The sequence below is a fragment of the Limulus polyphemus genome, unplaced genomic scaffold (assembly GCF_000517525.1).
Source record: "Limulus polyphemus unplaced genomic scaffold, Limulus_polyphemus-2.1.2 Scaffold2899, whole genome shotgun sequence".
In the NCBI taxonomy this organism is placed as follows: Eukaryota; Metazoa; Arthropoda; class Merostomata; order Xiphosura; family Limulidae; genus Limulus; species Limulus polyphemus.
Window position 1 is genome coordinate 87,593 of NW_013668509.1, and position 11,411 is coordinate 99,003.

At 31.8% G+C, this 11,411-nt stretch overlaps 1 protein-coding gene across 1 annotated transcript in view; it reads left to right on the plus strand.

Moving 5' to 3' along the window:
- The window catches only part of LOC106468166 (soma ferritin-like), a 13,436-nt gene extending 7,868 nt beyond the window's left edge, over positions 1–5,568 (plus strand). Inside the window, exons 2-4 of the mRNA XM_013928577.2 lie at positions 1,394–1,540; positions 2,010–2,135; positions 3,447–5,568. Of these exons, the coding sequence (XP_013784031.1) occupies positions 1,394–1,540; positions 2,010–2,135; positions 3,447–3,596 (423 nt within the window). The 3' untranslated portion in view covers positions 3,597–5,568. The remainder of the gene's footprint in view (positions 1–1,393; positions 1,541–2,009; positions 2,136–3,446) is intronic.
- Positions 5,569–11,411: the final 5,843 nt, after the last annotated feature.

An 11,411-nucleotide genomic window follows, 5' to 3' on the forward strand; every position in this document is an offset into this window, starting at 1 on the left:
AGGACTAGGGGACATAAGTATAAATTTTGGCAAGGTAGGAGCCATCTTCAGCTAAGACAGTTGTATATTTCTAACAGGGTGGTTGGCCTTTGGAATGAGTTACCTTCAGATGTTGTGGAGGCAGTAAATGTAAGTGAGATTAAGAGAAAGCTTTAACTATATGAATGATAAGGGTTGGCTTTAAGATTTTTTTTATCATATAATTGCTTAGTGTATGGGAGAACCGAGATGGACCAATATGTCCCTAAACATTATTATGTTAAGAAGAGGACTGTTAACATGATTCAAGGGATGGAAGAGTTATCTTATAGGGATGGGTTAAGATAACTTACTCTTGAGAAAAGAAAGGTAATAGGTGATCCTATTGAAGATCACAAAATTATACAGGGGATTGGTAGAATAAAAAACTTTTGATATATGTGTGTGTGTGTGTGTGTGTGTGTGTGTGTGTGTGTGTGTGTATGTATTATATTGGAGAAGATAGGATGAGAGAGCCAGATTTAAGGTTAGGAAAAAACAGACTGTGTTCCAGTTTTATTTTTATAACAAAGTGATTGGTTTATGGAATGAAATGACATTGGCTGTAGTAGATGCTAGCAATTTACAAAAGTCTAAGAGGTAATTAATAATTTCCTTAAAGTATGGTCTTAAATTTTTACTTTTCTTCATTGTGGGTATATAGTGACAGCTTTGAATGACCAAGTGGTTTCTTGTCTACAATGTTATGTCAGAAATTTATGAAGCTTAATGTACCTATAATTGAATTTATTCCCTATCTACCCCCCCCCCCAAAAAAAAGTTGTTTTATATATAATTTCTGGATTTGATATAACATTCATATAATAATTATGTACATTTCTCACAATAAGTTGGTATATTAACATGGAAAAAAGTAATCCATTACCAAAGGTTAATGGGCATTTTTTTTTAACCTGAGATATAGAAGTCTAATAGATTGCCGTATCTTACATTTTACATTTGAACATGTACCTCATAGTGTAATGAATTGCTTGAAATATACCTGCATAAGAATCTCGCCCAAGTTCTCGAGGTGTCTGCTGATTGTATGTATAATGATTACTAACATTGAAAACATTCTCTTTTTATTCAAAACCCACATAAGGAAGTTGATGGTTATTCATGACTTTTATGCATACATTTAATGTGAATACTTTTTAGTGGATATATTTTACCATATTTTAATAGCCAGTGTACTTTAGAATTTTATAAGTTAATATTTTTAAAGCATCAAAGATACTCTGTTTTTACAAAACAAAAAGCACATTTTGCATCATTGTGGCTGTAATACACAATTATCATTTTTCCATATGCAGGTTATTTTGATGTAATATTCATGAAAATTAATGTATGATTTCATATTTGTGATTTTTAGGCCTTTTACTTTGATCGTGATGATGTAGCCTTACGTGGCTTTCACAAGTTTTTTAAAAAAGCAAGTGATGAAGAAAGGGAACATGCTGAAAAGCTGATGAAATACCAGAATATGAGAGGTGGAAGAATTGTTCTTCAAACAATTCAGGTACTATTCCATGATATTTAAAATACCACTTATTTTTGCATAAGTAAGCTTATTTTAGACACTGTTAAGTGAAAAGCATACAGTTTACTCTCACTGTCATTTTCTCATGATTGTCAATGTTTTTTTGTTAATCTTTTAATGGCACGGCTAGGTGGTTAGGGTGCTCGACTCTCAATCTGTGGGTCGTGGGTTCAAATCCTTGTCACACCAAACATGCTTGCTCTTTCACAAAAATAGTGTCATTAAGTAATATTTGTCATAATTAATTTTGCATAATTACCAATAAATCTGATTTTATTCTTCACAAAACAAAAACTATGCTAGTTAGATTCCATAAAAGTTTAGCCTCAAAAATTAAAAACTAACTTTATAGAAAGTCAGTCACCCCAACCCTTACAGCTGTGATAAGTATACTTAATTATAATTAGTTTGTGTGTGTCTTTTAGTGATATAATTATATTTCATTTAGAAACCTAGTATGGAAGACTGGGGAACTGGCTTGGATGCTATGGAGGCAGCTCTGGAACTGGAGAAGTCAACAAACCAAGCTTTGCTTGAACTCCACCGCATTTGTGACAACCACAAAGATGTTCAGGTGCATATGGTTTTTTATAATTTTCTACCTTGTCCAGATATAATGTGTATGGAACATTCAAACAGTAGTAGGTTCTTTTAAATTTGTTTATCACTTTCACGGTATCTGTTTCAAAATTTAATAATTCATATTTACTTGTACTGCATAAAAAGCTGTGCACAGAAGATCTGTAAATATCTTACACAACTGTTAATCCTTTCATTATTTGAACATGTACAGATTTGTCTTCACTGAATTTAATCACTTTTAACAGTTAACTCTTGATTTGTTTGCAAATAGAGCTTTATATAGTTAAACTAGAGAGAAAATGTAAGTTTAATTACTGATTATTTCCTTTGAAAACCAGTGGCCCTTACCATTATCTGTTGACTTTGATACAAGTGTTATATAGAAAGTTTCTTTTCATTGTCTTAAGTTTGATGTTTATAGTTTTACAAAGTACTAGAAAGGATACCCATGTCAGGTATAGTATTTATTTTGTTGCCTTTACAGGGACAACCTACATGTGGTACATTTGCCAGTATTAGCAATGAGGAAAATAGAAATCGTTGTCAAATTCATAAAAAATTATGATAATTATAGGGGTTTTATAATCCTTCTGAGCTATACCAAAGAACCCTTGAAAATTCTATGATTAGGCACTAAGGCAGTAGCAATGGGGAAATTTAAAATGGTTGTCAAATTCATAGAAATGAGAAAATGAATACCAAAGAACCTTTAAGTGTGTCATGATGGTCAGTGGTTGGGAATTTGGAGAATTTTTATTACAGAGAAACAGACACAGCCTATTTTATAATACAGATTAAAATTAGCTTAGAAATTTTATTACAACTTTCTTGCACTACATGTTTTATTACAACTGTTACCTGATGGAGTAACTTTTAATATCAATTCATGTGGCAAGGTGTAATGGGTAAACATTTCCCATATTTTGTGTGCCCATTATATCAGTAACCACTCATTATAAAACAAAGATTAAAAGAACCTGCAGTTTGATTTATGGAGTTTTAATGCCTTGATAAAATTATAAAAAAAAAAGCTCTTTGTTGTCTTTTCAATTTGCTTTAGTGAAATTCTTAGTAGTTGACTAAACTTTTGGTATGTGTTTGTTTACTGTTTAGCTAATTTTTAGATTTTCTGGTTTTTATAATGTAAATTAATCAAAATACTAAATTGAAAATTGTAGCTAGGTACAAAACAGCAAATGAAATTTTGTTAAGCAGTTTAAACTTCCCCATTTACAGTAATGATTAGTTTGAGCTGCTAATAAAATTTGGTGTATTAAAGTTATGTTTGTTTTTTCATCCATAGATGTGTGATTTTCTTGAAGGCGATTTCTTAAAAGAGCAAGTGGAATCTATTAAGGAATTATCTGATTACATTACTAATCTCAAGCGAGTTGGATCTGGTTTGGGAGAATACATGTTTGATAAGGAAACTCTAAAGGGTGAAGATGAATAAATTTAAGGGAAAGTACAAATCGGACAAGGAGGCTGAAGGATGATAATGACTAAATGGGAGACAAAATACTTTTGACAGGACAAACCCATTAATATATATCATTCATAAGGAATAGAAACACTCAAATATCATTCTTACCAAAGCAAATAATTGAAACTTCAGAGTAAAATAGAAGTTACTATTATAACATTACCATCTAAAGCTTACCGTATTAGCAATAACATTACTCCAGAACCCCATTTAAAATTTTGTTTGTTTTGTAGTTTATAATATTAGAAATATTAACTGATTAGAAGTGATGTTTTTGTAGCTAATTATGATATACTTTATAGTCAAGAAAGAGAAAAACTGGTTTGTGTTTTTGAGGTAATATTGTGCAGAAAAATGTAATTTCTTTGTTTTTCTATCAATTTTTAATAACGTGTTTTACTCAGAGCATACTCTAAATCATAAATAACACAAGATAAACAGTCTGCATCTTAATATTTTCACCTAGATGAAAGATGATATTAATTTAGGAAAGAAAAAAAAATGACATCAGATTTAGAACTGATAAACTAGAAACATTATATTTCTATTGTTCATTGTCCATTCCAGTTGATTAAAAAAGTGTTTAAAAAAAAAAGGCATGACAGAAATTTTTCTGTTATAGTAAAACTTAAGTTACAACATATGAAAATTGTACTTTATATTTTTGGACGATAATATGTAATTATGTTTGAAGTTTAGTTAACATTACAGCTAACTAAATGTGGTTTATGTTTTGTGTACTATTAATTCATTTGACTCTTGTCTCAAATAAGATAATTCTCAGGTTTTTAACAGATCTTATAGATGTATGTACTGTACTTAGCTGTTTGTCATGATATATACTATTTTGAAGTGGTAGACAAGTCATTAAGTTTTCCAGACAATCGCTCTTAATTCGAAAAATCTAAACACTGTATTTTTATGGAGGCCACCTTGATGTAGAAGGGAAAATTTTCAGAAATTTAAAATGCAATGTAATATGTGCTAAAAATATTTTAAATTTTTTGGGGGCATCAAATCTTACCAAGTAAAAATTAAATATGACCAATTTGTTATAAAGAGGTGCATTCCATAGAGTATTCACCCCAGAATAAATATTTATAGCAATTTCAAATTTTTGATTTTTAGGGTAAAACTTTTTTCCTGTGTATAAATCTTAAAAACAGTTTGGTTAGTACATTTGCTAAATATGAACTTGCTCTAAACTGTTTTTATTGACCTCTTGCTTAATAATAATTATGTACTGTTCATAGAACTAATCTTTGGTAAAACCCAATTTCCTTTTGAGGACAGAAGTAACTAAAATATTTCAGCCTAAAGATACATTCTGCTGTTATTTTCATAACTTGCTACTGATACTTCAGTAAGACTTTTTTTTTTTTTTACCAAATTAGTCTAGTTTTCATTTATCAATGATATCTTTTTATATATGTGTTGATCTAATAAACTTTCAAAGGCATGAAGATAAGGACTGCCAGTAACTTGTGTTAAAGTACAAAACAAATATACATCTTTTTGTCACGTGAATGTTTATTCAATGTTTCAGTGATGTTACAGCGAATTTCTCGTTCTTTTTTTTTTGGGCTATATATTTCATACTAGTTGTGTGAAATATTGGTTATTTGCTGACAAGATACTGTCTTACCAATTTCATGTAATATTTTCTAATGAATGGGATGTAGTAGGCAGTTGTATACACAATATACATAAAACTCATCCTAAGATTCAGTATTATACGTGGGATTCATACATGTATACATTATGTTGTCTGAAAGTCATAAAATATTTTACTAACAGCATATGCATTTTTCTTGTATGTTGTGCTGAAGTGAAACTATCTGAACAGAATTATCTGTAGAAAGAAGTAGCTGGTTTAAAACTACTTTTAAGCTTTCTAGTAATTGAGTTTTACAGAAAAATTAAACTTTATCGTGTGATTAAATTGTGAAATGCTTTATTTCTGTCAGCTATTTTAAAATGTTCCACTTGACATTGAGTACATTAAGAACTGAAACTATAGGTATGCGTCATGGTTTGTTCACGATATTGGTAATAGATGGCGCTGTTGAGTATAGGAACTTCGAGTATTCGATGTCAAAGGACTATTGCCATCTTCGTCTAAAAGTTTAAAACGATCCTGAATGTAGCATTGAAATTATTAAATAGACATACATTTTTCCACAGACGTGCTTTACAATTTTTACTCAATTCGTATACCAAAAAAATCTGACCCAAAATATAATTTTGGTGTAAACAATTTAAGGGAAAAGTATTCGTCAGTCAATGGCCTACAAAATCAGCATTAGTGGATAGACCACAGACGCTATCGAATATTGAGTTTAAGACTGAAAGTATACGTTAAAAAAAAAAAAGAAATATACGTGTTCACAATAAAATGTTTTCTTATAAGCTTTATTAAAATATCACTCGCTTCACTATGTTTTTTTATTATTCAGACGTGTAATTCTTTTTACTCTGTTGTGTTACTCCAGTGACATGTCAAAAATAAAACAAACTGTACTCCTCAAGTTCCAGTGCATGGACCTTGAGTTTTTTGGTTGGACATTTAGACCGGATCAGGCGTAGGTTAGTGTTTAAAACTTAATCTGAAAATCTATTGCTCGCGCTCCGTACTATGAGGCCGTGGGTGTTATAACTGTGGCAGTCAAACCCCACCATTCGATTGAAGTAGGGAACAAGCTAGTGATCGGTGTTGTTGACTAACAGCCTTTTCTCAAGTCTACCAACTCAAAATTAGGGACGGCTAGTGCAGGTAGCTCTCGTATAGCTTTGCACGAGTTTCTTAAGCAGACTTGTTAAACCATTTGTACTCTTTAATAGTGAATAATTTTATATACTGAATAGTAAAGAGAATTTTCAATATTTAAGTGCAGAAGCGTGATACGAACGTTGTATACATAATTTTCACGTAATATACCATCGTTGAATAATTTTTTGTGCGTGTTTCAAACAATAAATGAAATATACCAGTCCTTTAACATCACAACTTGTGATAGTTAAATTTAATTCTCCTCCCAGTATCACGTTTTAATCTTATCAAGTGTGTTTCTCGAACGAACGTGAAAAGCTTTTTGTTTCTCTGTAGACTAACACACATTATACGTGGGCTGGCCGTGGCTTAGTGGTAAGTGTGCCGAACAGCCACCTAACGGGATTCGAGCCACTGTATACTCTTCAAACTTCCGCTATGGCCACGTTATAAAAGTGACAGTTAATTTTGTTATTAGGTTCCAAGATCCAAACAAAGCCCTTCTACTTTTGGTTGGCTGCCCTTCCTCTGGTCATTAGTTCAAAATTAGAACTATTATACTATAATTCTAGGGACTTCTAACTCTATATCTGGCCCATAAGATGCTCTTTAGGTCCAAAATGTCAGTATTAATGTTATACGTTAAGTACGATTATCTACAACCTTTACCAATGCATAGTCTACCTAAAAAGACTGATTTGAAACAACATTTAACGATATTTGTGTATAATCTTTCTGAAGACGATCTCGGACACCTGGAAAGCTGTCTTTTTCATTTAAATTCATTCTAAACACAAACTATATATTGTATTATAATTGTAGGTTAATATGCTGTAAATTATATGATAACAGAATATCTTATGTGTGAGAGAGGGTTATGAGCATCAGAACTAACTCCTTTTTGTTTAGGTGTCTTTTAAAAACATTGGCCTTTACTAGCGGTTACATGCGGTAAGTTATAATGAAAAATCCATCGGGCTTTAATCAAGAGAAAAGGGGTCGCATTCATTAGCACGTGTTAAGTTTCAAAACAACTTTATCGGTATAGTCAGTTAAATTTGTCATAAGAACAATAGCGTTAGGCTTATTGTAATTTTAAACACAATTTCTATTTGGTGCCTTAATGTGTTTTTTTGTGAAGAAGTATAAACGTATTTCAACCACATTATTTGCACTATAACCATTGTCAACAATGTTTTTGCACAGTACCAGAGCTTTCCAAATATAACGGTTGTTAACATTATTAGTGTTTTAAAAATAGACGAAACTACGAATTTCCAATAAACACGTCACATCTAGCTTCGTTTTTAAGTCATTACATAATATCTATCTATATTAATGTCATTATGTGATTTCTAGTTAAGCCAGTGATTAATAGGCCATCTCCTATTTGATAAGAATGCTATTAACTAACAGCTAAAATTAAACCAAAACAGCGAAAGTTATGAAATATTTGTTTAAGTAATCGTAGCAAACCGATTTTACACTGGAGAATTTTAAACAACAAAGAGAGTTAAATTTACATTCTCAGAAACATTAATAAATTGTATAATAGTCTTTTTTTTTATTGTCACGTATATGAAACACGTTAAATATTTACTGTACAATTCCATGTGAAATGTATGGTTGAATGAAAAGCCCTCTCGTAGGTTAATTTACTCTAATCCTGCCTAAAAGATTTTCAAGTGCCCGGCTACTGAGAATTCCCTCTTGTTTTTCTTTTTAGGGTGATTGGATTATGTTAGATTTAAAACTGAAATTGTCGTTAAGAAAAAAAAAAGCAAAGAAATCGAATTTCTACTAAGTAGAAGTTTTGTTAAAAAAAAGGGAAAGTGCAAGTTTAATATTCGTAGAGAAAACAAAACAGGCTAGGCTCTACTACTTAGGACAGTTTTATGTTTCCAAAACAGGCTAGGCTCTACTACTTTGGACAGTTTTATATTTCCAAAACAGGCTAGGCTCTACTACTTAGGACAGTTTTATGTTTCCTTATCAGGCTAGGCTCTACTACTTTGGACAGTTTTATATTTCCAAAACAGGCTAGGCTCTACTACTTAGGACAGTTTTATATTTCCAAAACATGCTAGGCTCTACTACTTAGGACAGTTTTATGTTTCCTTAACAGGCTAGGCTCTACTACTTAGGACAGTTTTATGTTTCCAAAACGGGCTAGGCTCTACTACTTAGGACAGTTTTATGTTTCCAAAACAGTCTAGGCTCTACTACTTAGGACAGTTTTATGTTTCCTTAACAGGCTAGGCTCTACTACTTAGGACAGTTTTATATTTCCAAAACAGGCTAGGCTCTACTACTTAGGACAGTTTAATATTTCCAAAACAGGCTAGGCTCTACTACTTAGGACAGTTTTATATTTCCAAAACAGTCTAGGCTCTGCTACTTAGGACAGTTTTATGTTTCCTTAACAGGGTGATTGGATTATGCAATGAAATGCAGTCGACAGTAATGGAGGTCGCCTTCACCAGTGTTTAAGATGAGGAGGTCGATTATTTCCTTAGAAATAAAAGGACTGATTTAAAATTTGACTTTTATTCACAGTGGATGTTTATTATTTTCTGCCTGTTTCCTTACTTCAAACTTCCTCCCCGGGAGATAATAATGAATGGTCCTCCAGTGTAACGGCGATAAGTTCACGCTAAAATCCGGGGTCCGATTCCCCGCGGCGGAAACAGCGGATAACCTAATGTGACATTGCTCTAAGAGAAAGAAGAATAAATAGTTTTTACAAAATATATACAATACAATCTCTGTATAAATGAAATACTTTAAAATATTCTCAAATATAAACTATATTAAGTTTATAAGATATACTTTCACTTCTTTTCTATTCCTTTATCATTTTTCTGTAGATTAAAACTTTATCTTATTGTATTTTATTCTGTTATTATAGAAAAACAGTATATTTTTATAGCCCCCCCCCCAATGGCACAGCGGTATGTCTGCGAACTTACAACGCTAGAATCCGGGTTCGTTACCCGTGGTGGGCAGAGTCCAGGTAGCCAGTTGAATAAAAACAACTCTTACTTACTTTATTGTCCTTTTCTGGAATTCGTACTAATATTTGTTACCGTTATATAGTTCCAAAAAATCTTACTCAACTATTCTTTCTTCTTACTTCTCATTTCCGGTGGGTCAGTGTTAAGTTTATGGACTTAGAATGTTAAAATGCTTGGTTCGATTCCCTGCTGTGGATAAAGTGTAGATAGGTTGTTTTGTAACTCTCCAACAACAACAAAAAAAAGTACGTAGTTAAAGGGGCGTCAAATATTTATGAAATAATTTTCAAAAATTATTATTTTATGTTTTATTTACATGTCCAAAATAGAGAACACATAAAAACATGGTTCTGACAGAATTTTAAATTTGTTAGTGACACGATCATTAAAATGTTTACTGACTTATATTGAGCTTTACTTTTTCGAGAGATCTAAAGCGGTATTTGTATGTTTTTTATTGTAGATTCTCAGTAAAACTATTTTCTGAAGAATGACCTTTTAAGTCACGAAACGGTAGAAGAAATTGATAAAAAAAATAATTAAGTCTGATGTTTCATTGTTTGCTTATTCGTATCCACAGGTGAATCTTATTGATGTTATACATGAAATTCTCGAGCGTATCTAATATATAAATATTCAAAGAGACCTCAGGATATAACTATTATTTGTTTTTAATTTTATTCTGTTTTTTGGCTGGTTGGTAGCGCTTTCGAAGCTTTAAATTTGCTTTTCAGCCACCCTAATTAGAAGTGATACATGATCCTTAACAAAGTTGAAACATACTGTATATATCCCAGCAAAATTATGTTAAAAATCAATGACAAAAGATAATTATACATTACATAAAATTCATGAACAATGGAAACTTGTAAATAATAATTATAAAACTCCACAAGTTATTTATACAGATGGATGTCTTTATTTGTTGGAAACCGACTAATCTTTCGTTTATTTCAACTATCCGTTCCTAATTTAACAATGTAAGACTATAGGGAAAGCAGCTAGTCATCACCACCCACCGCCAATTCTTGGGCTACTATTTTACTAACAAATAGTGGGATTGGCCGTCAAATTATTACACCCCCACGGCTGAAAGGGCGAGCATGTTTGGTGGGACGGGGATTCGAACCCGCGACCCATAGATTGTGGGTCGAGCGCCCTAACAACGTAGCCATGCCGGGCCATCTATATCTGACTCCTAAAGAATCTGTTTAGAACAATTTCCGTTACACAATCATATGTTCAGATAAGTTCTGTTAAACATCCATTTGATTAGAGTGAGTTCTGTTACATTGTTGTATGTTTAGAGTGAGTTCTGTTACACAGTCATATGTTCAGAATGAATTTTGTTACACAGTTATATGTTTAGAATAGTTCTGTTACACAACTGTATGCTTAAGAGTGAGTTCTGTTACACAGTAATACATTATAGTAATACTGTTTATTATGTCTCCACAGACAGACATACTGTTTTTCTATTATTTCTTCTTCTTCCAAAATACTTTTCAATCGACCGCCATTTCTTCATTGTTCAGCAGGTGATTGGAACTTGGTAGGTTTATCGGTCCAATACGCCCAGATGCCTTTTTCATTTTTTTTAATCTACGCCTTTTCAAGTATTTTATAGAGTCAAAGGTAAAAAAAAATGTATATTTTGGGCTATTTGATATATTGGTATTTGGTATATTTTGTGCGATCATATTTACAGCAATCAAGATGAAAATTGGTACAAATATAAATTGTTATACGCCCAACATATTTACATTAAAAAAAATGTTGGATTTGCCCATTTTAAGTTTTTTAGGGCTTAATTTTGAGTTTTTTGGTCAATTACTTGTTCGTATTTTGACCAATTTTCATAGGATTTGGTACAAAGATACTTTTTCTTACATGTCCCAAAATGTAGGATATGCCCATTTTTGGTCATTTTATGAGGGGTCAAAAGGGTAAATAAACCCATAACTTTAGGGAGGGGGGCGTTTATTAAATTAACTTAGCCTT